This window comes from Rattus rattus, chromosome 1, assembly GCF_011064425.1.
Source record: "Rattus rattus isolate New Zealand chromosome 1, Rrattus_CSIRO_v1, whole genome shotgun sequence".
Lineage (NCBI taxonomy): Eukaryota > Metazoa > Chordata > Mammalia > Rodentia > Muridae > Rattus > Rattus rattus.
In genome coordinates, this window is record NC_046154.1 from 233,922,404 (window position 1) to 233,944,065 (window position 21,662).

At 40.9% G+C, this 21,662-nt stretch overlaps 1 protein-coding gene across 6 annotated transcripts in view; it reads left to right on the top strand.

Moving 5' to 3' along the window:
• Window positions 1-21,662, top strand: part of Nsmce2 (NSE2 (MMS21) homolog, SMC5-SMC6 complex SUMO ligase) — a 213,562-nt gene that overhangs the window by 22,642 nt on the left and 169,258 nt on the right. For all 6 annotated transcript variants that reach the window (XR_004389413.1, XM_032915890.1, XM_032915892.1 and 3 more), the window contains exon 2: window positions 16,443-16,549. Coding sequence is in view for 5 of the 6 variants with exons in the window: in XM_032915890.1 (XP_032771781.1) it covers window positions 16,443-16,549 (107 nt within the window). In the remaining variant the exon portion in view is untranslated. The remainder of the gene's footprint in view (window positions 1-16,442; window positions 16,550-21,662) is intronic.

A 21,662-nucleotide genomic window follows, 5' to 3' on the forward strand; every position in this document is an offset into this window, starting at 1 on the left:
ATCTTGTAGAGCCTTAGGGTCAGAATTGACTTTTTACAAAAATACAGCCATAAATTAAAATGCAAATTCTCTATCTACTAGCCTGAGATGATTGCCTCATTTTTTTTGAGCTTGCTTTTTCCTGTGAAGACTTGAAGTGACTGCCTTTTTGTGGTTATTCTGGGTTTGAAACAGTTATTCCCTTTGTTGTGCAGGATTTACTTTGAACTCTATGGTCTTGCTATATTGCCCAGGTTAGCCTCCAAAGCTATGTGGGCTCAAGTGATCCTCTTTCTCAGCTACCCAGCTCGAGTACAGACACATGCTACTCTGTTGTCTTAACCTCTTCACTTTAATGGTGCCACTGGGCAGAGGCTTTGGCTACATACTATGTGTTTCATTGGTATTCTGAATACCAAGGGTAAGTCACTGGATACTTTCTAACCAGTGTCTTATTTACATGCAAACAAAATTCTACTAAATAACAGAATTTTTTCTGCAGTCTCTTTTGTCCCATTTTGCAGACTGTCCTTTTTTAAAAGTACCCTTTTTAACGTTTGGAATAATAGTAGACTTATAAGCACTTGGGATGAGAGTTCCCAACTGTCTCTACTCAGTGCCCTTAATGTTCAGACCTTAGCACATAGTACATTTATCAAAGCTACATAAAACATTGGTATGTTACTGCAGACTAAATTCCAGTTTTAGTAACATCTTTTTAGTGTCCTTTTTCAATATATTGTCCAGGATCCAGTCTTGGCTGCCACATTGCATTTAGTCGTTTTTTGAGTTGTGTAACCTTTTTCTTTTCCCTTAAAAAAAAATGTTTGACAGCTTTAAGGAACTTCATGTGAAACATCCCTCAGTTGGAGTTTAATGTTTTTCTAATGAGTTGACCACAGTGATATGTTTTTAGAAGAAGATGACAGAAACCAAACACTTAATTACATCCTGTGAGGGAGCCATCACGTTACCCTACACCACTTGGCCCTGGCAGTGTTTGCCAGGTGTCTTTACTACATGTGTAGTGTTTTTGTGCCTACCTGTCTCTGTACTACTGCCTTTTGGAAGCAAGTCAGCTGACTCTGCCCACACTCAAAGGAAAAAGTCAGGTCTATCTCCTGAAAGGGTGAGTGTCTACACAATTCATTTGAATTCTTTAAATTGTTTTTTTTTTTCTAAGACCTTGAAACACGCAGCTTTAAACAAGATATCTTCATTAAATCTCTGCCCTCAGAGCTCAGGGAATCCCACCCTGAGGAGACTTAAGGAGTAAGGGAGACAGGACAGAGGACACCAGGAGAACAAGTTCCTCTAAAACAACTGAGCAAAGCTCATCGGAACTTAGAGAGACTGAATCAGCAATCGCAGGACCTACCAGGTCCTCTGCACTATATATTATAGCTTTCAGTTTTACTTGTATGGGAGTCCTGAATGTGTAAATGAAAAGGTCTTTTTGTACTTTCTCTTCAGGCTCTTTAATTTTTCTGTTGGCTTGTCTTATCCAACTTTGATATGATGGTGGTTTTTTCTTATTGTTATATTTTATTTTGCTATGTTTTGTGTTTTGTTGTCTGTTAGAAGCATTTCTCCCCCAATGAGAGACAAAAAGGAAATGGACCTGTATGGGAAAGAAGGTGGGGAGAAACTGGGAAGAGTAGAGGGAGGGAAACTATATTCAGATTGTGTTGTATGAGACCATCTGTGTTTAATAAAGGGGCGTGAGTATCGTCTTCTCTGGGTTCATTCTCAAGGACATCTCCAAAGAGCCCTAGTTCTCTTTATTAGAAATCGGTGTTTTAAACCTAAGGTCTGGGCCCTAGGTTGGCTTCTACCAAAATACCACTTTCCGAAGAGTTGGTAAGCACATGCTAGCAGGCTAACGTCCTGTCTTCATCCACCCTCAACTGTAGGACTCCATGGCTAAATTCTAGTACTCTCATGATGGACTGTCACATCACTTTCCTAAGATTAACAGATGTGGTTCCCACCATCCCCGTCCATTGATTTGTTTAGCTCCACTATAATAAACTAAATCAGTTTCAGAGTCATTAACATCTTCTGTAGCTCACTGGGTTTGCATGATTCCTTTTGCCTTTAGTCTTACAGTTTCAAACACCACTGTGATATGTAGGTCAATTCCTGTCTCCCTATATCTTTCAGGCAGGTTTGTCATGTTTTTATGATTTTTGTTTTCTTTTCTGCTTTTGCAGCGCTGGTGATAAAACCCTGGGTCTCTCCCACATTAGCCAAGTACTGTGCTATCCTTGGTCTCATACATTTGTAAAATGATTAAAAGCTTTTGCCATAGTCAAGTCTCTCCAAGGATCTTGTCATTCCTGATTGTTGCCTGTGTTCTTCCGTTTATAGGCACTGTGATGGCTATTCTTAGTCGTCACCTTGACTACATCTGGAATTAACTAAAACTCAAATGGCTAGGCACACCCATGAGGGATGTTTCTTAAGTGATTAGAAGCCCAAGGACACACTTGTCATCTGGATCTTGGAGGTGGGAAGATTCACCTTTAATCAAGATCTTTTGAGAGGGGAAGATCCATCTTTAATCAGAGCCACACCTTCTGCTGGCAGCCTATATGAAGGACGTGGCAGAAGGAAGCTTGCTTTCTGCCTGCTTGCTCTTGTTCTTCACAAGTCCATCCTTTCACTGGCATTGGAGCCTGCTTCTTTGGGATTCCCACGTATAAGGAAGACCAGCTGAGATATCAATGTTGTGGACTAAACAACTGCTGGATTTTTGGACCTTCTGTTGGTAGACAGCTATTTTTGAACTAGTTGGACCACAGCCTGTAAGGCATTTTATTAAATCAATCAATCTCTCTCTCTCTCTCTCTCTCTCTCTCTCTCTCTCTCTCACACACACACACACACACACACTCATTCTATAAGATCTGTTTCTCTAGAGAACTCTGACTCATCCACTCCTACCTCACCCCACTAGCATCCCCCTTCCCTGGGGCATCAAGTTCCTACAGGATTAAGCACTTCCTTTCCCACTGAGGCCAGACAAGGCAGTCCTCTGCTACATATGTAGTGGGGGCCACAGATCAGCTCATGTATGCTCTTTGGTTGGTGCGTTAGTCCTTGGGAGCTCTGAGGGGTCCAGTTAGTTGATACTGTTGTTCTTCCTATGAGGTTGTCATCCCCTTCAGCAACTTCAGTCTTTCCCCTAACTCTTCCATAGGGGTTCCCAACCTCAGTCCAATGGTTGGCTGTGAGTATCGGCATCTGTCTCAGTCAGGTGCTGGTAGAGCCTCTCAGAGGACAGCCGTGTCAGACTACTGTCTGCAAGTACATCTTGGCGTCAGTGTCGGGGTTTGGTGCCTGCACATGGGATGAATCCCAAGTTGAGCCAGTCTCTAGATGGGCTTTCCCTCAATCTTTGCTCCATTTTTGCCCCTTCGTTTCCTTTAGATAGGAACAATTCTAGATCAAAAATTTTGGAAATGGGTGGGTGGTCCCATGCCTTAAATAGGGGCCATGTCTATCTATTATGTGGTCTCTTTAGGTTCCATCTCCCCACTACTGTTGAGCATTTTGGCTAAGGTCATCCCCATTGAGTCCTGGGAGCCTCTCACATTCCTGGTTTCTGGGACTTTCTAGAGATTTTCCCCCCAGGTCCCCTTCCACCCCATACTGCTGCTTATTTTTATTCATTCTCCTGACCCTCTGGACTTCTCTCCTGTCTCCCCCCATACTTGATCCTGCTTCCCTTTTTCCCTCCCCGTCCTCTCTTCCACCCAGGTCCTTAACTCCCTCTGCTTCCCGTTATTATTTTGTTCCCCCTTCTAAGTAGGATCGAGGTATCCACATTTGGGCCTTCCTTCTTGTTAAGGTTCATATGGTCAATGAGTTGTATCATGGGTATTCTGAACTTTTTGGCTAATACGCACTTATCAAGTGGTGCATACCATGCATGTCCTTTGGGGTCTGGATTACCTCACTCAGGATGATATATTGTAGTTCCATCCATTTACCTGTCTCATGATGTCCTCGTTCTTAATAGCTGAGCAGTATTCCATTGTGTAAATGAACCACATTTTCTGTATCCATTCCCCTGTTTAAGGACATCTGGGTTGTTTCCAGCTTCTGGCTATTACAAATAAGGCTGCTATGAACATAGTAGAGCACGTGTCCCTGTAGTATGGTAGGGCATCTTTCGGGTATATGCCCAGGAGTGGTATAGCTGGGTCCTCATGTAGTACTACCTCCAGACTGTTTTCCAGAGTGTTGTACCAGTTTGCAATCCCACCAACAATGAAGGAATGTTCCTCTTTCTCTACATCCATGCCAGCATCTGTTGTCATCTGAATGATCTTAGCCATTCTGATTTGTGTAAGGTGGAACCTCAGAATTGTTTTGATTTTCATTTCCCTGATGACTAAGGATGTTGAACATTCTTGAGGGAAGAGAGTCTCTTTGACATTGCTGTAGAAAAATGCCTCTGACTGTGGCTTTAGAAGCCTATGGGAAAGCATTTGGGATACTTATATTTAGTAGAGCTCAGTAATATGTGTTTGAAACAAGTCTCATAAGTAATTAATTCTGACATTTAAGAATCCTAGCCCCTGACTTTGGGTGTGTAGCTGACCAAAAGAAGTGTACTAAATTGAATTGTGGATCACTTCTGGTAACAGTCTGGTTAAAAGGCCAGTCTTGTACTTTGGTAACATTAGGAAGCTAACTAATTCTTACCATTTAGTCTATTCTGGGTTCTGTGCTAAATGCTTTTTTTTTTTTTAAATTATCTAATGTATAGGAAAATTTCTGAAAAGAAAATAGATAAAGTTTAGATCGTAACTTGGGATTGCAGAAATGTCTTTGGTGGTAGGCCCAGAACTCAAACACAGTCCTCACCTAGAGTCTAGGTTGTTAGCAGCTGTGTGAAAGCAAAGCTTCGGTGAGGGAGTTATGGTTGCATCCTACAGTCTCAGAGATAAATTAATCAACCCAATCAAAAAAGAAGTTTAAAATTTCTAGTGCCATTTGGTGCTTCATCAACTAGGAATGTGTGTATTCATTTTCTTCTTTGTCCCACTCTCTAGGAAGGAGGTTCTTGGACTCCCAAAAGATGCATGTATCTTAAAAGAATTTCAAAAATTTAAAGTATAGATAAATACTTAAGGAAAATAATTTTATAATAGCTCATTAATGTAGAAGGGCAACAGTTCTAGAACATTAGGGTTAAGATTGCGGCTTTTTCAGTACTTCAGCTTGAAATGGACTTTTTTTTTAGGCCATTTATTTCATTTCCCTCTTTTTAAATGAGGGTGCTGAGCCCCAGAAAGATTCAGTGTTTAACCACAGTCTCAGAGCACATCACCGACAGACTCAGATGGCCTGATTTAGCCTCCTATGTTTCCTCATCCTCATTGTTTTTATACTCTCTTTATGAAAAGCTTCAGAAATTAACTCGATTTTTTTTAATGTATCCATTTGTGGGAGGCTAATTAAAAGCCTCACAGATGTTCACTGGAAAGTGACAATTTGTAGCTAAAACTAGAAGCGAATCTAGAGATTTTAGAAGAATGCTGGGTGCAGTTTCAAAAATAGATATGAGTGAATGGCTAGGATATTTAGGAGCAAAGCTTATTTTAAAACAAACACTGTTGTAGAATGCATTATTTATGGGTTTTTACACCCAATCTTAGTTTTTCTAGTTTAATAAAGGCCTAAAATAAGTTAGCATAAAAATAGAGAAGAGCTCATTGAGTTCTAGGTTTGTTGAAAGCAATGATTTTATTTTATTTTTTTGTCTTATTTCTATTAAGAAAAGAATGTACGACAAAAGGTAGTCTGTGACTCCAACTGTAAATCACGTGTTAGAACAACATCTTCCTGTGCATTAGGACAGACTGCCTGTAGGACTTGTAAAGATACAGATTGCTTTTGTCCCTGTCTGCTCTTAGCTTGTACCCCAGGATTGCCACCAGCCTCTGGTGTAGGACTGTGGTTGTTGTTTCTAACAGTTTTGTAGGCAGAGCAGATGCTCTTGACCGGTCAGTACTCAGAACCACTGACCTACAAAATCATGAAATAGAAAGCAGCAAACTGACAAGTGACTCTTAGCTGCTGGCTTTTGTTTGAATCTTTATTTCTTTGCTTTTTGTGTGTGTGGGGGAGTGTTGATCTTTGTTTTATTAACAAATAATGATTTGTTATATATTAATATAAATAAAATAATGATTTTATTATATATTAATATAAATTATTATTCGCTAAAAGGGACTGTTTCCACATTTTACATAAAAATTGTAATGAGTGAGTGTCAGGCATGTACACCTGTAATTCCACCACACAGGAGGCCAAGGCTGGAGGATCCTGAGTGTGAGGACAGCTTATAGCACTTATTGAGACTCAAAATCCAACGGAAAGTTCGTCAAAAACATACCGATGACACTGAGACATTGTATTCTAAAGTCTGAGTGAATCACTGGGATAAGCGTAAATTATATTAAATGTGGGTTTTTTTTTTTGTAAGCTAGTTGCCTAGGAGTTAATAATGGCTTTGTTTCCTGCTCCCTCTGCAAAGCCAGACCTCAGAGGGCTTGCCGCCTCCGTGGCTTGTCAGTGGTGGCTTGCTGCTCTGTTTGCGCTTGTATCACCACCCTAGTTTTTAATAGAACTGGAGATCCTTCCATGTGCTTCATTGACACTCATCTCCGGTGATGTTGCTATTGTATTTTGTCTCTATGTGTTATGGACTGTTCTTTTTCTTTATTGCACTCTAAAGATACTGTGTATTCTGAGTGTAGATTCTTCAACAGATACATAATCTGTATTGTCTTCAAGTCTATATTCTGAACATTATTAAAGACATGCAATTTTATTTTGATGACATGCAGTTTACCAATTTTTTCTCATAGGAATAGTGCTTTGGGTAAATTTCTAAGTCTAAAAGGTTTTCATCTATAAGTTTTTTTTTTCCTGAAAGTTTTAAGTTTTGCACTTTGTACAAGGTATGAGGTGTGCATCTGTTTCGTCTTTGCCCTTTGTTCCCTGCTGTTCTCCTCACTCCTGTTTCTTCTCTTTTCCCTTTAGTAGCCCATGGTTCCAGCACCACTTGCAGAAGTTTCCCTCTGGTGACTTGCCTTTGTCCATTTGTTAGGTCAGTTGTCCATGTATGTGATATCTGCTTCTGGACTCTGCGCTGTTAACCTCTCATGTTCTTCTGCTAATACTGAACAACGTTTTCTTGTATTTTTTTTTTAAATTTTGTTGCTTCAGACCTGCTCACTCATTGTTAAGAAGGAAGAGTATTGCAGCAGATTTTTAATAAACAAGAATGTACCATCAAAGAAAAAGAATTGGTTAATTCAAAGAAGGATTAGAGAGAAAGGGTATTGGCAAAGTAGATCGTGCAGCAAGTACAACAGTGACTGGAGAAACCAGACAGAAGCTGGCAGCTCCAGTTAGGGCGATGCTTGTTGATGGTGGTGGGCAAAGTTGGAAGAACTTCTTGGCTAGTGAGATGTGGAGGATGCCAGGATGGAGCAGCCACAGCAACATCAAGGTCTAGATCTTGGAATCGTTCTTGTTCTGTTTGGTGCTCTAGCTGGGTGCTTGTGTGTGAGTTGTGCTACACTGCATCCTCCCATCTTGTAAATACTGCTACAGTGTTACAATTGGTACCTTGGAGCTCAGTGAATATTAATAGTTCCTTATTTCTTATTTTAGATTTGATTATAATTGTTTTCCCAAACTAGATACTGTAGTAGGTGGTCAAATATTATTGAAGGAGTTTATTTCACTTACCAGCAGTTCCATGACAAGTTTTTAGTAGGTTTAAATGTCTATATTCATTGTTTCTTTGGTTCGAGATTTTTTTTAAAAGATTTATTTATTCATTTATTATATATAAGTACACTGTAGCTGTCTTCAGACACACCAGAAGAGGGCATCACATCTCTTTACAGATGGTTGTGAGCCACCATGTGGTTGCTGGGAATTGAACTCAGGACCTCTGGAAGACCAGTTGGGTGCTCTTAACCGCTGAGCCATCTCTCCAGCCCTGGTTCGAGATTTTTAAAGAAGGGAAGACAGTCTTGGATATCATTGCTGATTTAGGGCGATTACATTGAGAACAAATTAATGTGCCTGTAGTAGTTTCATGAACCACATAGAGCAAGAATAAAATCACTCTTGAGGTGTAAATAATTTAATTCATGAAGAGTTCCGATTTATTGTTATCTTTGTCTGGTGCTAAACTAGACTTTTCTGGAAGGACTCCAATAATTGGAGAAGTTCAGCTGTGGAACAGACTTTCTCATCACACACAGAGTTCTAGAGGTTGTGTCAGTGCTCTTGAGGCCATGCTGAGCGGGGTAAAAATTTGTCAGTGCTCTTTGTAAGAAGATACAGCACTGCCCTATGGCTTCTCTTCAGAACAGCAGATGCCAGGCATGGAGACCATGCTTGGTAGTAGTCACTGTTGGCTAACAGTGAAACTCCATTACTACACTCTGAGCTTGCTCGGCCTTGCCTGCATCACTGTCCTTGCTCTGCTGTGGAATTTGGTTTTATTTGCTTTATGCTGATACTGTAGAGTAGATATCCTGGACTTAAAAGAGGCCTTGTTCTCAGTCTTTGTGTTCCTGTGCATAGAGACTAGGCAGCTAAAGAACAGTGTGACTTCACTGGGAGACATGAAGGTCGCTTTTCCTAATGCGTCATGCATTGAGTCCTTATTTCCATTCTGTCTTGGACTGTTTTGCTGTGTCTGTAGTCATCTTCAGAGGGTGGCATGTAGTACACAGATGAGCCCTGAGGTTACAGTCAGGCCCTCATAGCAGTGTTGACTCTACGCAGAGAGCTTTGTGGGCTGTAGATACCGCACTGGTGTATCATCTCAGTTTTCAGCCGTATACTTTACTAATCTGAAACAGTGCTTTTAAATATGTGGGTAAACCACATGATTCAGCATTTGCTAGCTTAAGTGAGATAAATTTATATTGAGAATATTAGAAAGTATGATTAATAAAGAGAAATAGCCATCAGTTTTCACTGTGAGGTATCATGTTGGATGATTCACCAGTATCCTCTAAGTTTCTCAGTAACCATTGTAGCCTTACTCAGAAGAGATTCCTTTTTGTCTTTATAGCCAGAAATTCATTGCAGGTGCTTTGGTGTTGGACCAGAATCAAAGCCAAACTCTGTTCCTTAAGCCTCTTTCCTGGGTCTGCAAGTCTCACCGTGTAGATAAGACTTGGCCCAGACAGAAATGTTATTAGTTGGGAAATGCTGCTGTGAATATTGCTTCCTGCCTAGAACTCACCACTTCTTTCCAGGCTAGTAGGAAGAAATCGAGGGTGGAGATGTGGGGAACGTGTTTGACCCTCAAACCCCGAGAGAACCAAGAGAGGCTAAGGGCGTGTTTTAAGATGAGAGGAGCCTATGGTGCTTTAGTAACTGGCAGCATTCATTTCTGTGATTTGTAACACCTTTGCCATGGTGGTTTATGGAATGCCAGCAAATGTTTCATGGGACTATCTTCTGTATAGTGAAGGGAAATTGAGTCTGAGGAGGAGCACAGTAAACTAAACTAGTCTCTTTCCCCTGTGTCCTTTCCTCTCACAGGAAGGCGATGCAACAAAAAGCCCTTAGATAAGGAACAGCACATTCATTACTCCATGACTTCTGTATCAAGTATGTTTGTCTATGTCTGTGGTAGTTCATACACTGTGGTTTGTGCCTCTGGTGCTGACTTCAAGTCATAACTCTACCATTTATTAACTCCATGACCTGCCAGATGACTTCACCTCTCTGGGAGTTAATTTCCTTATCTCTATTATATGCTTAATAGTGCCCAATTTATGTTGGATCAGAAGTAGTGTGTTCACAGATCCTCATACATAGTCAGTGCCCATTCAAGGTTGTTCATTTTTCCATTCATGGCTTTCTTTGTTCATCATCAGTGTTTTTCTTTGACTATTATAATTCTGAATCAGTCTCCATGGGGAGCAGTGAAAACATTTGTTTAGCCTCTACCCCAGTGTGGTGAACAGCCATGGCCTTCTGCTAAATTTCTTTGTGTCCTGTGGTGGTTTAGCTGCCGTTCCTCTTCCTTTAAGGCATTTCCCCAGCCTGATGTGTAGTAGGTGCTCAGTAACCATTTGTGAAGTAAAGGAGTTTGTGAACTTGGAAAGGAGTGTCTGCAACACTGCTCACTGAGGTTTGGAGTCATGGTTCATCTGGGTGCTTCGCAAGTTAATACATACTTGATACTTTGTAGTTCTGAGGGCAAAATGCTTTTTAGATTTGCAGATTAACTATCTACTCCGTATTGGTTTAGTTACAGATATGGATGGTTAGTGCTCACTCCAAGTCAGGCTCTTGGATAACAGATAACAACTTTATTCTTTATCTTTTCCTTGTTTTAAAAGATGTGTATTTTATTTTATGTGTATGAATATTTGCCTGCATGTATGAGTGTACACCACATGCATTCCTGGTGTGATGGAGGCCAAAGAGGGCATCAAATCTCCTGGATCGGGAATTAGAGGCTCTTGTGAGCTGTCATATGGGAGCTAGGAATTGAACTCTGGTCCCCTGCAAGAATCACAACCGCTCTTAACCACTCAGCCATCTCTCCAGCCCTCAGTACTATTCTGACACCCATTATGGAAGTGTGGAAACAGTCTTTCCAAAGACTACACAGTCTACAAGGAAGTAATCAAGATTGTCTTGAACCTGGATTGCAGGCTGCCCTTTCAGTTATGTGGTTTGAAGCTTCCCATGTCTGTTATATGATGGGATGGTTGGGGGTGGGCAGATGGCAGAAGGGAGAAAGTCCTCCAGGACTTCTAGAATTTGGGAAGAAACCAGCTGCTGACTAGTTTATATCATACACCTGATACTGCATACTTACTTCCAGTGGGAGGCAGTTATAACATGGGGATTCAGTTTTAATTTTACCACACTAATATCTGTGTGGAGGAATAATTACAACTTTGAAGTTCAGTGTAGTGAGAAGTAACCAAGTTTCTATTAAAGATTGCTCAAGCAGTGAGTAAGTCATTAAATTCATCTCCTGATGACTGTAGATTGCTTAATATCTGCCAGGAGACATGCAGATATATGTCACTAGAGATAGGTAATTGGAGCTGATTTACAGAGAATTCAGGTTTTGGTTTGATTTTGACACAGAGAAGTTGAGAATATTGTTTATACTGTCATCTGTTTGCATTTCTCCAAAAAAAAAAAAAAGTAAATGCTTTTTATAGAAAATATGGAAGAATCAAGATCTCATTTGAAAAGATCTGGAAATATTTATTCCCAGTTTTTAGAAATGGCTATGTGTGCCATTTATTCTAAGAAATTTAAAGTAAAGGCAGACAACCCTTTGCCACCCTCCTTCCTTGCCAAAATGGTATGTGTATTTTATGACATTTAGTGTTTATCAGATTCTTCTGAGTGTATGAGTCATGTTGACTCATAGTCAGCAATCCTTAGCAACACTAAATGTCTGCTTTGTCTTAGCTTGGTAATTCACTAATAAAATACATGCTGTTGAATTTAATCAACTCCATGTAACTGGTTGTGTTTCTGTTCAGACATGCTTGTGTGTAGCTTTGTAGAATAGAAAAATTAACCTGATCCCACTGTTTTCTTGTTATTTGTTTAGGACAAAATTTCAGAAAACAGCTTGTCCATGGACAAAGCTGTTCAACTGAACAGATACGCAGGGGGAAAGTATAAGTAGGTGACATTTGTCTTGAGGGTGTGCCTCCCTAGTGTGTGTGCACATCTGTCCTACTTGTAAAGGCAAAGAGATTTTATGGATTGATAAGGGAGGGGATACTTGGTCCTCTTCTGGACAGTAGAGCGATGTTGGAGAGGGGACCTTATAGCTGAGATCAAAGGGAGCTTTCGACGAGGGCACCTCAAAAAGACATGTGAGGTGTTGCGATGTTCAGGGTCTTTGTGATTTGCTTGGAGAGACAAGGAAGGCAAGCCTACATTTTGATGTTTGTTTCAGTGAAGGCTGGTCTAGTAAAGACCTAGAGACTGTGGGTGACTTTCAACTCTATTTCCCAAACCCTAAAACTGGACCTCAGGGAAGTTAATCCTCTCAGGTGCATACCATGGGCTGCAGGCACAGCGTCCGTGTGGTTAGGGAAGGCCCTATTTAGAATAAGCAGGTCCAGAACTGTGCCTCTTAACCTCTCTCCCTCAATAACCTGGTTGCTGGTCTGGAATGGCAGTGGGTTAGTCTGTTGATCATGACCAGGTGGACTCAGACATGCCACGGTAAAGAACTGCTTCCCCCACCTGCTTCTGCTTTTAAACCTGTGGCCTAGAAAATTATACTGAACAAACAGGCATGAATCAACCCTGGACAGTACTGCAACTGAATGGGGAAAGAAATCTCATGCTCTCCCACTGTGCCACGTAAGGACACCATGTCACCATGCTTGTCACCTACAGTTTTTAGCCATACCTCGGGAGCGATTCTTTCTTGAGAGTCCATGTCCATAAAGCAGCTTATTTGCCTCCTCTCCCCCCTTTCTCAGAGTCGTCTCTAACTTCACTGTGCTCTTCCACATCCAGGACAACTGGCATCAGTGGCTACTGTTTTGCCTTCATACGTTCATATTTGTTCCCGACTCAGCCCATTATCTTCCTCTCATTAAAGCCTATAAATTTTGTTTGAAGTTGGGTTTGATTCTAGTCTAAGTCACCCATTTCTGCTTAATATACCTTCAATGCTTTTTCAGCGCTTCAAAGCAGAGAATAGTAAGAGTTATTGCTGTTGGTGCATTTTAGCATTGAGTAACAGATGACGTGTCTAATGAATAGCGTGGCTGCCGAGATTGCATAATTATAGGTTTGTCTGCCTTTAGGAAAACCATAAGCAGGCCAGCTTCATCCAGCTAGAGACTTCTCCAATTATGTAAGCATCAGAGTATTTCAATCTAAAATGAAGCCCTCTTCCAGTGATTCTGTTATTCTTTGGTTTTGGGGGTTTTGTTGTTTTGGAGTTTGCCCCTGAGAAGGAAAAACAAAAACAAGACAGAAACTTATCTTCAAGGGATGAGTTATTTTGTGGCTCTTTCTGGTCTAAATCACACTTCTAACACACATGAGAGTGTGCAGGCTACAGTGGTTTTGCACTGTTAGAACTAGCTCTCATGACATTGTTGGGTAGGCTGTCTGTAAGCTGGCATGTTTACTGACAGCTTGAATTTTATAATGCAAAGAGGGATTATCTGTGCCCTCTGTACTTGGTTTGCTGGGGTGGAGGTAGGGAGACATTTCAGCCAATTATTGTACTAACTTTAACTTCTTGGAACAATTTCTTCGTTAAGGTGCCAGGTGCCAGGTGGCCTCTCCAAGAGGCCTTGAGTTATCTCCATGGGTCATCTCCATGTGTGCATTGGCTTGGGAATCAATGTTCATGTATTTCATGTAGGTTCATTCAATTACTGAAAGAAAGGGTTGATTCTAGTAAATCATTGTTTGTAGGATGACATATGGAAGAAATTTCAATATTCCCACCCTGCTCAGACCATGTTTAGATGGGGGAGAACAACTAGATATATAAGTAATAAAGGTTATTTCTGACCACGAGGTTTTTTTGTAGGATTTGTGTTCCCCCAGCCATTTCTCCATGGTTCTCTTTGTGACCTAAAAGAAGTTTGTAGCAGCTTCTGTCTGTGTGCTTGGTTGCTAGTGCTCTTAGACTCTTGTACCCTTGACTTTTCAGCATCCGGACTTGGCTGATGTTCTCCTAGCAGTGCAAGGGGTGATGTGACTGTTGTTGTAGCACTTCAAACTACCTGTGAGGACGGGAAAAGATGCTTCCCCTGTGTTAAAACTTAGTGTACTTCTAACCTGGGGGAAGCACTTTTTTTTCTTACCCATTTGTTCTATTTGAGGAATTTAGAAAGAACCCTCCAGAGCAGGTCTACTAAGCCTGAGTCAAATTCCCAATGGCCTACTTAGAAGTATTGTTCTAAGGGTCTAAACTGGAAGCAGAGCTGATGTGCTCACATCGCCTTAAATACTTGTGAAGGAGTTGGTGTCTTTATCATATTCAAATTCCATTTTGTCCAACAGAGTAGCATCTTTGTTTTACCATTAGAAAGTCAGAGTTGGAAGTTTCATTCTTCTGTTTGGTACTGTTGCTGCTTGGTACCAGTATTGCTTAGAATATGGTATTTTAGCTTTCTTCTGTGTAAAAAACAAGTAAAAACTACCCATCTTTGATTGGTCTGGTGGTATGACCCTGTAATAACAGCTATGTTGGAAGCCAAGGCAAGAAGAGCCCTGATTCAAGACCCATTTGGGCTACATAGCAAATTCAAGACCAGTCAGGGCAATTTAAAGGGCTGGGGATGTAGCTCAGTGATAAAATTCTTGCCTAGTATGTGTGAGACCCTGGATTTAATCCCCAGTATTGAACAAACAGAACAACCAACCACCTGTCTCACTTAGCCCGATATGGTACTGTAGGCTGTACCACAAATACAATATGCTGTGCATAGGGCTGGTGCCTAATGAAGCATTCGTTAACTGTTACAGCAGTTTGTATCACTGTACATCTGTGTTCTGTCCCCTCATGGTCATTACTTCCCGTACCAGTCCTGCAGAAAAGGGTACATTGAAGCCCTGTCTTAGATTCTCATTCTCAGGATTTTCACATCTTTATGTGATTCTGCCTTCTACCCCTACCCAGTATTGGTATTTCTTTTTTTCTGATGGAAAAAAAGATCATAGTGAAAATAGAGTAGACAAATGAGTATACACCATATGTTTTCTTTATTTTAATTCAACAGAATATAATATAGGTCACTTCCAGATTTAGGAAATAATGATCCTAGGAAAATACAGAAGAAATATCAATTCTGTAACTCTTCATTGGATCTCGGAATGCTAATACACCATTCATGTCTATGGAGAAATGGGAAAATGGGACTAAGAAAGGCATGATTACTTATGGTGCCAAAATAGGCAGAGTAGGTGTTAAGATAAATTAAGCAAATAGTTGCTTCTAAGTTCGTATACTTTCAGAACAGATGGGATTTGAGCTCACTTCTAGAAGGATGTTCAGATATAATTTGGTGAATTGTAGGTTTTTGTGAAACTCTGTGTGTGTGTGTTATGTGTTGTGTGTTTGTGTGTTATGTGTGTGTTGTGTGTGTGTGTTGTGTGTGTTGTGTGTTGTGTGTGTGTTATGTGTTGTGTGTTTGTGTGTTGTTTTGTGTGTTGTGTGTGTGTGTGTGTGTGTGTTGTGTTGTGTGTGTTGGGTGTGTGTGTTGTGTGTTGTGTGTGTGTGTTGTGTGTTGTGTGTGTGTTGTGTGTGTTGTGTGTGTGTATGTGTGTGGTGTGTGTGTGTGTTGGGTGGGAGTGTTGAGAGATGAGGTAAAGTATACCAAGCTGACCTTAAATTCCTACCTCTTTCTTCAGCATCCTGAGTGCTGGGGTTACCTGCCTGTGCCACTAGATCTGGCTAAATGGGGCAATTTTTAAAAGATGTATTTTATTTTTAATTATGTGTATGTGGGATTGGGTGTGTGGTGGGAAGGAGAGCCTGTGTGCATGTGAGTGCAGGTGCCTAAGGAAGCCAGGAGAGGGTATCAGATCTTCCAGTCCCTGAAGTTTCAAGCAGTTGTGTGCTACCTCTTGTGAGAGTTGAGAACTGAGCTCAGATCCACGACAAGAGCTGTATGTACTCTGAATGTCTGAATCATCTCTCTAGCCCTAGGTTGGGGACTTTTGATGGTGGAAATATATGCTGTGGAGTCTAGTGACAAAGAACTTCTGGGTAGTGTGACTTTTTCTTTCTCCAGTTTGCCCCAGCCAGGTTTTAGTAATAAACCTTAAAGCCTAAGGAAGGATCTACGGGGACCATTTGTGACCTACAGGCAGCCTCAGCTATGGCTCTAGAGCCCGGAGGATGTCCGGAGGAGCTGAAAAACACAGGTGAAGAGCAGTGTACCATAAGGGGGGAGAAATCGTTAGAAGGAATGGCGACAGTGATCCTGAGAAGGAAGGATCATGGAGTGTGCAGTAAGATTGGTGCCTGTCCTCTTGATGTATTGCAGAAGGCTCAGAGACCAGAACTTAATATTTTGCAGCACATTTTGTTTTAAATCCTTAGTTCTCCTTTGTAATAACAATATAGTGGATTTGTGTGTGTGTCAGACGCAGTGGGCTAGGAAAATCATAGGAATTTGTCTCATTCTATGAAAGAACAGAGGTGAGGAAAAAAAGAGCAGGATGTCACATGAAAGAGGCAAATACCCATAAATCGCTCTCCAACCCCTAGGATGCTCTGGAAAGGGAGGAACAGACAAATCGACAAAGTCGATTGTTGACCAGATTTTGAAGAAAAGTGCAGTACTTTTACAAAATAGCCTTTGGATGATTTTATTGTTTGAACTTTTTCCAGATGTGGCATTTGAAGTAGAAAACAATAATCATGGCTTCTTTTTCTCTTTCAGCTGAAGTGAGTAGTGAGTACAGTATGGACAAGGCCATGGTTGAATTTGCTAAAATGGATCGAGAACTAAACCATTATGTTAAGGCTGTCCAGTCTACAATAAATCATGTAAGTTTATTCCACTTCCCTGACGAGTGTGCCTGCAGCTCAGTGATCTAGAAATGGAAACAATCTAAGTTTGTTTCGACCCTGAACAGCTCCGTGTCCTTTCTGAAGCAGATGTTGATCAGCACTCATGGAGCAAAGAGTATCTATGAGATCTTCCCCAGCTGGGTACCTCGGCTAATTGGCAGATGAAAAGGATTTTAAATTGTCTTTCATTTTTGTCTGAAGAGTTTTAGTAAGCCCCCTCAAATGAGTAGATTTTCATTGACCTGTTAAAAGTATGTACAGCTTGTTTCTGTTTGTCATATTTGCTTAAGCATATAGCTTAGACCAGGTTTGTTACTCATTCTCTAACTTTAACCAATATGCATCTCTTGCAAAATTTTTAGAATCAGATAATGTGGAAGCAAGCATTTATAGTAACTTTAAAAATAAAGTTGGCATTTCAGTTGTTCCAGAAGCCAAACTTATCTCTGTTGACTCCAGCTGTCACAGGAGCCACACATAAGGCAGTTAAGGTGGGGAGGTAGCAATATCCTCTTTAGTAGTGCTGTGGTGAGTAAGAAGGGAGCAATAGGTTGCAGTAATGCTTCTGGGAACTCCCTGCCGAAGTGACCAGATACTGCCTTGCACTTCTGGTTTCTTTATTTGATTTTTATCCTTATGGCTGTGGGAAAATTCCAAAAAGCAAGTATTTAACAAGATCAACCACTGTTCAGGTGAAGATTAAAATTTTATGTTGTCTAATACTTAAGCCACTACTATGAGCATTAAATATAAATGTTTTTCCTGCTTTTCAATGCCTAGTCTTTTGTGTGATATAACTGTGATTAAGAATAGTTCTTAAAGCTAAATAATAAAATCACTCAAATTGTAAAATTCCAGTTTTTTTTTTTTTTTTTTTTTTTTTGGCTATTGTGACTTTTAGTTCTAGTTCTCTGCATAATTTTTGATGTGAAAATACATTTTGGTGGTGTCAAATTTGAAAATGGGTAATAAGGCAATAGACTTCCTTCCTTCCTTCCTTCCCCCACCTTGAGACAGTATCTCAATAACTCATTCTCACCTCCTCCATCCTCAGCTAGGATTGTGGACATTTGCCACCACACCAAAGGTGTGGACCAAAGGTTCTTAGTTCTAGTTGAGTTCTAGAACCAGCCAGTTCGTTCCTCCTTTATTTTCTCACATGTCTGGAGCAGGGCTGGGATGTCAGGGTTGTTTTGGTTTTTTTATGATTCTTTTACTTAATATGTATCCACAGTTGAAAAACTAGCATATGAATTCAGCTGATTTTAAAGACTCTGTGTGTTTGCTGCTGAAGTTCCAAGTCAGGAGAATGATCAATCCTGCTTTGCCTATGCTTTCATGGTGTTATTGATAAGGACTTTTAACTTTCCTATGTGCAAGTGTGTCCATGTGGCTTATTGTACTGACAAGAAAAGAAGATTTTGAAGGCAAAGGATTTAGTTTTCCCCCTAAACTTTAAGATTCACAGATACTTGATGCACTTAGCAAAGAGAAAAATAGAGCTCTCATCCTTCCCAGTTCTTGTCATTCTTTTGAGACAGCCTCACTATAGAGCACTGGCTGGTCTAGAACTTACTCCCTCTGCCTCTTGAGTACTGGGAATAAAGGCATACACCACCATACCTGGCCTCAAGGACTCTTAAAAGTTGAACTCAAAGCAAACCCCACAACTCACATGTATTAGAAGTGACCAGCATGTCTGTCATCTGGAGGTGCTCCCCCTCCCTCACTGCCGTTATGTTCATGCTTTTGAGTTTCTTCTGATTTTTGGTCAATACTTTACTGCACAGTGGAGTGAATGGATTTAGAGATTCTGATGCTTGTTACAATGTTTCTGGGCTTTCACTGAGGAGAATACTGTCTTTCCCTTTTCCGACCACATTGTGAATGTAAGTGTCACACAAGACCAAAGTAGTCCCAACCTATAAAGGTTTTTGAGACATTCATTCAGGGACTCAGAGGGCAGGACTGTGATTTGGAGGGAAATGTTTTGATAAGACTTTTTGTACTTGAAGATACGGCATTACTGCCTTGTTGCTTGTGCTGAGGTATAAGAATGAGTAGCGGTTGGGGAGGGGCCGAGGTGGCCAGCACTGTAGAAATAGCAGCAATCTGAGGATGGGAGTGGCATAATTCTCCCACTTCCTCAGGTACCATCCTTGGTTACAAAACTTACTCTTGGAACCTTGTGTTCTTCTTTGTTTCATCATAAAAACATTGATCTGCCAATTTCACAACTGTTATGTGAACCAGATTAGATAATCTATATCAACACAGTCAGGCATCCATAGCTCTTGATAGAGCTGTCGGACACTGTATTGTTGCAAACGGAGATTCCTAAACCTTGGAAAGATGGAATATACACTTTCTAAAACACCAGTACTTTGTTCTGTTCCATACTTTTCATGACCTTCGCTTACTTTAAAATTTATGTCATGCAGGATTTGCTTTAAGCTCATTAAGGTGATGTGTGAAGTGTTCATGATCTAAAATGAAGTAGTAACTCAGGTTGGATGATAAGAAACCCTGTGTCTCATCTAACGGTCTTCTGTCATAGACGTCTGAAGATATAGTACTCTCACTTAGGAGCTTATGCCAAATGCTACCCATGGCCTTTCTTATTATGAACTTTTTTTTTCTTTCAGATTTTCAATTTTTATTTCCCTATTTATTTTTATTTTTGTTTATCTTTTTTACCCACATTTAAAATTTTTTTAATTTTATTTTTCTTGGATATTTTATATATTTACATTTCAAATGTTATCCCCTTCCCCCGCCCCACCCCCATAACCCGTCCTCCTCCTCCTGTTTCTGTGAGGATGCTCCCTCCCCCACCTCAACGCCCTGCACTGGGGAAACAAGCCTTCACAAGGGCTTCTCTTCCTATTGATGCTGGACAATGCCAGCCTCTGCTACATATGTGTCTGGAGTCATGGGTCCCTCCATGTGTACTCATTGGTTGGTGGTTTAGTCCCTAAGATTGGGGTCTGATTGGTTGATACTGTTGTTCCTCCTATGGTGTTGCAAACCCCTTCAGCTCCTTCAGTATTTTCTCTAACTCCTCCATTGGGGTCCCCATGCTCAGTCCAGTGGTTAGCTGCAAGCATCCTCATCTGTATTAGAAGGGCTCTGGCAGAGTCTCTCAGGGGCCACCCATATCTGGCTCCTGTCAGCAAGCACTTCTTAGCGTCAGCAATAGTGACTAGGTTTGGTGGCTGCATATGAGATGGATCCCCAAGTAGGACAGTTTCTGGATGACCTTTTCTTCAGTCCCTGCTCCACTCTTTGTCCCTGTATTTCCTCCCATGAGTATTTTGTTCTTCCTTCTAAGAAGGAATGAAGCATCCACATTTTGGTCTTCCTTCTTCTTGAACTTCATATGATCTGTGAATTTTTTTTCTTAGGTATTCCTCAGGATGATATTTTCTAGTTCCATCCACTTGCCTAAGAATTTCATACAGTCATTGTTTTTAATAGCTGAGTAGTACTCCATTATGTAAATGTACCATATTTTCTGTATCCATTCCTCTATTGAAGGACATCTGGGTTCTTTCCAGCTTCTGGCTATTATAAATAAGGCTGCTATGAACATAGTGGAGCATGTGTCCTTGTTATATGTTGGAGCATCTTTTGGGTATATGCCCAGGAGTGATATAACTGGGCCCTCCGGTAGTACTATGTCTAGTTTTCTGAGGAACCACCAGACTGATTTCCAGAGCTTGCAATCCCACCAACAATGGAGGAGTGTTCCTCTTTCTCAATATCCTCACTAGCATCTACTGTCTCCTGAGTTATTGATCTTAGCCTTTCTAACTGGTATCTCAGGGTTGTTTTGATTTAATTTCACCAGAGAACTCTTACAGCTGATAAATGACTTCAGCAAAGTGGCTGGATATAAAATTAACTCAAACAAATCAGTAGCCTTCCTCTACACAAAGATAAACAGACTGAGAAAGAAATTAGGAAAACGACACCCTTCACAATAGCCACAAATAATATAAAATACCTCGGTGTGACTCTAACTAAGCAAGTGAAAGATCTGTATGACAATACTTCAAATCTCTGAAGAAAGAAATTGAAGATCTCAGAAGGTGGAAAGATCTCCCATGCTCATGGATTGGCAGGATTAATATAGTAAAGATGGCCATTTTGCCAAGAGCAATCTGCAGATTCAATGCAATCCTCATCAAAATTCCAACTCAATTCTTCATAGAGTTAGAGCAATTTGCAAATTCATTTGGAATATCCAAAATCCCAGGATAGCAAAAAAGGAACTCCTGGGGAACTTACCATCCCTGACCTCAAGCTGTATTCCAGAGCAGTCATGATAAAAACTGCATGGTATTGGTACGGAAACAGGCAAGTAGATCAATGGAATAGAATTGAAGACCCAGAAATTAACGCACATACCTATCGTCACTTGATCTTTGACAAAGGAGCTAAAACTTTCCAGTGGAAAAAGGGCAGCATTTTCAACAAATGGTTCTGATTCAACTAGAGGTCAGCATGTAGAAGAATGCAAATTGACCTTTTTTTTTTCTTTTGGTGCAGTGAACTTTATTGATGGTATTCAAGAGAATAAGGAGGGCTCCTTAAGCCTCTCCTGTTATTATGGGAGTCTGGGATGGAAATTGTGAGAGAGATGCTCAGTGTCTGTGTTGGGAGCCGAGGACTTCTCTCTTGCTAGACTGGGGTGGGTGGTCCAGGGTTTCTTACTCCTTGGAGACCATGTAGGCCATGAGCTCCCCCACCCTGTTACTATAGCTGTATTCACTGTCATACCAGGAAATGAGCTTTACAAAGTTGTCATTGAGAGCACTGCCAGCCCCAGCATCAAAAGCGGAAGAGTGGGAGTTGCTGTTGAAGTCACAGGAGACAACCTGGTCCTCAGTGTAGCCCAGGATGCCCTTTAGTGGGCCCTCAGATGCCTGCTTCACCACCTTCTTGATGTCATCATACTTGGCAGGTTTCCCCAGGCAGCATGTTAGATCTATAAGGGATACATAGGGGGTAGGAACATGGAAGACCATGCCAGTGAGCTTCGAGTTCAGCTCTGGGATGACCTTGCCCACAGCCTTGGCAGCACCAG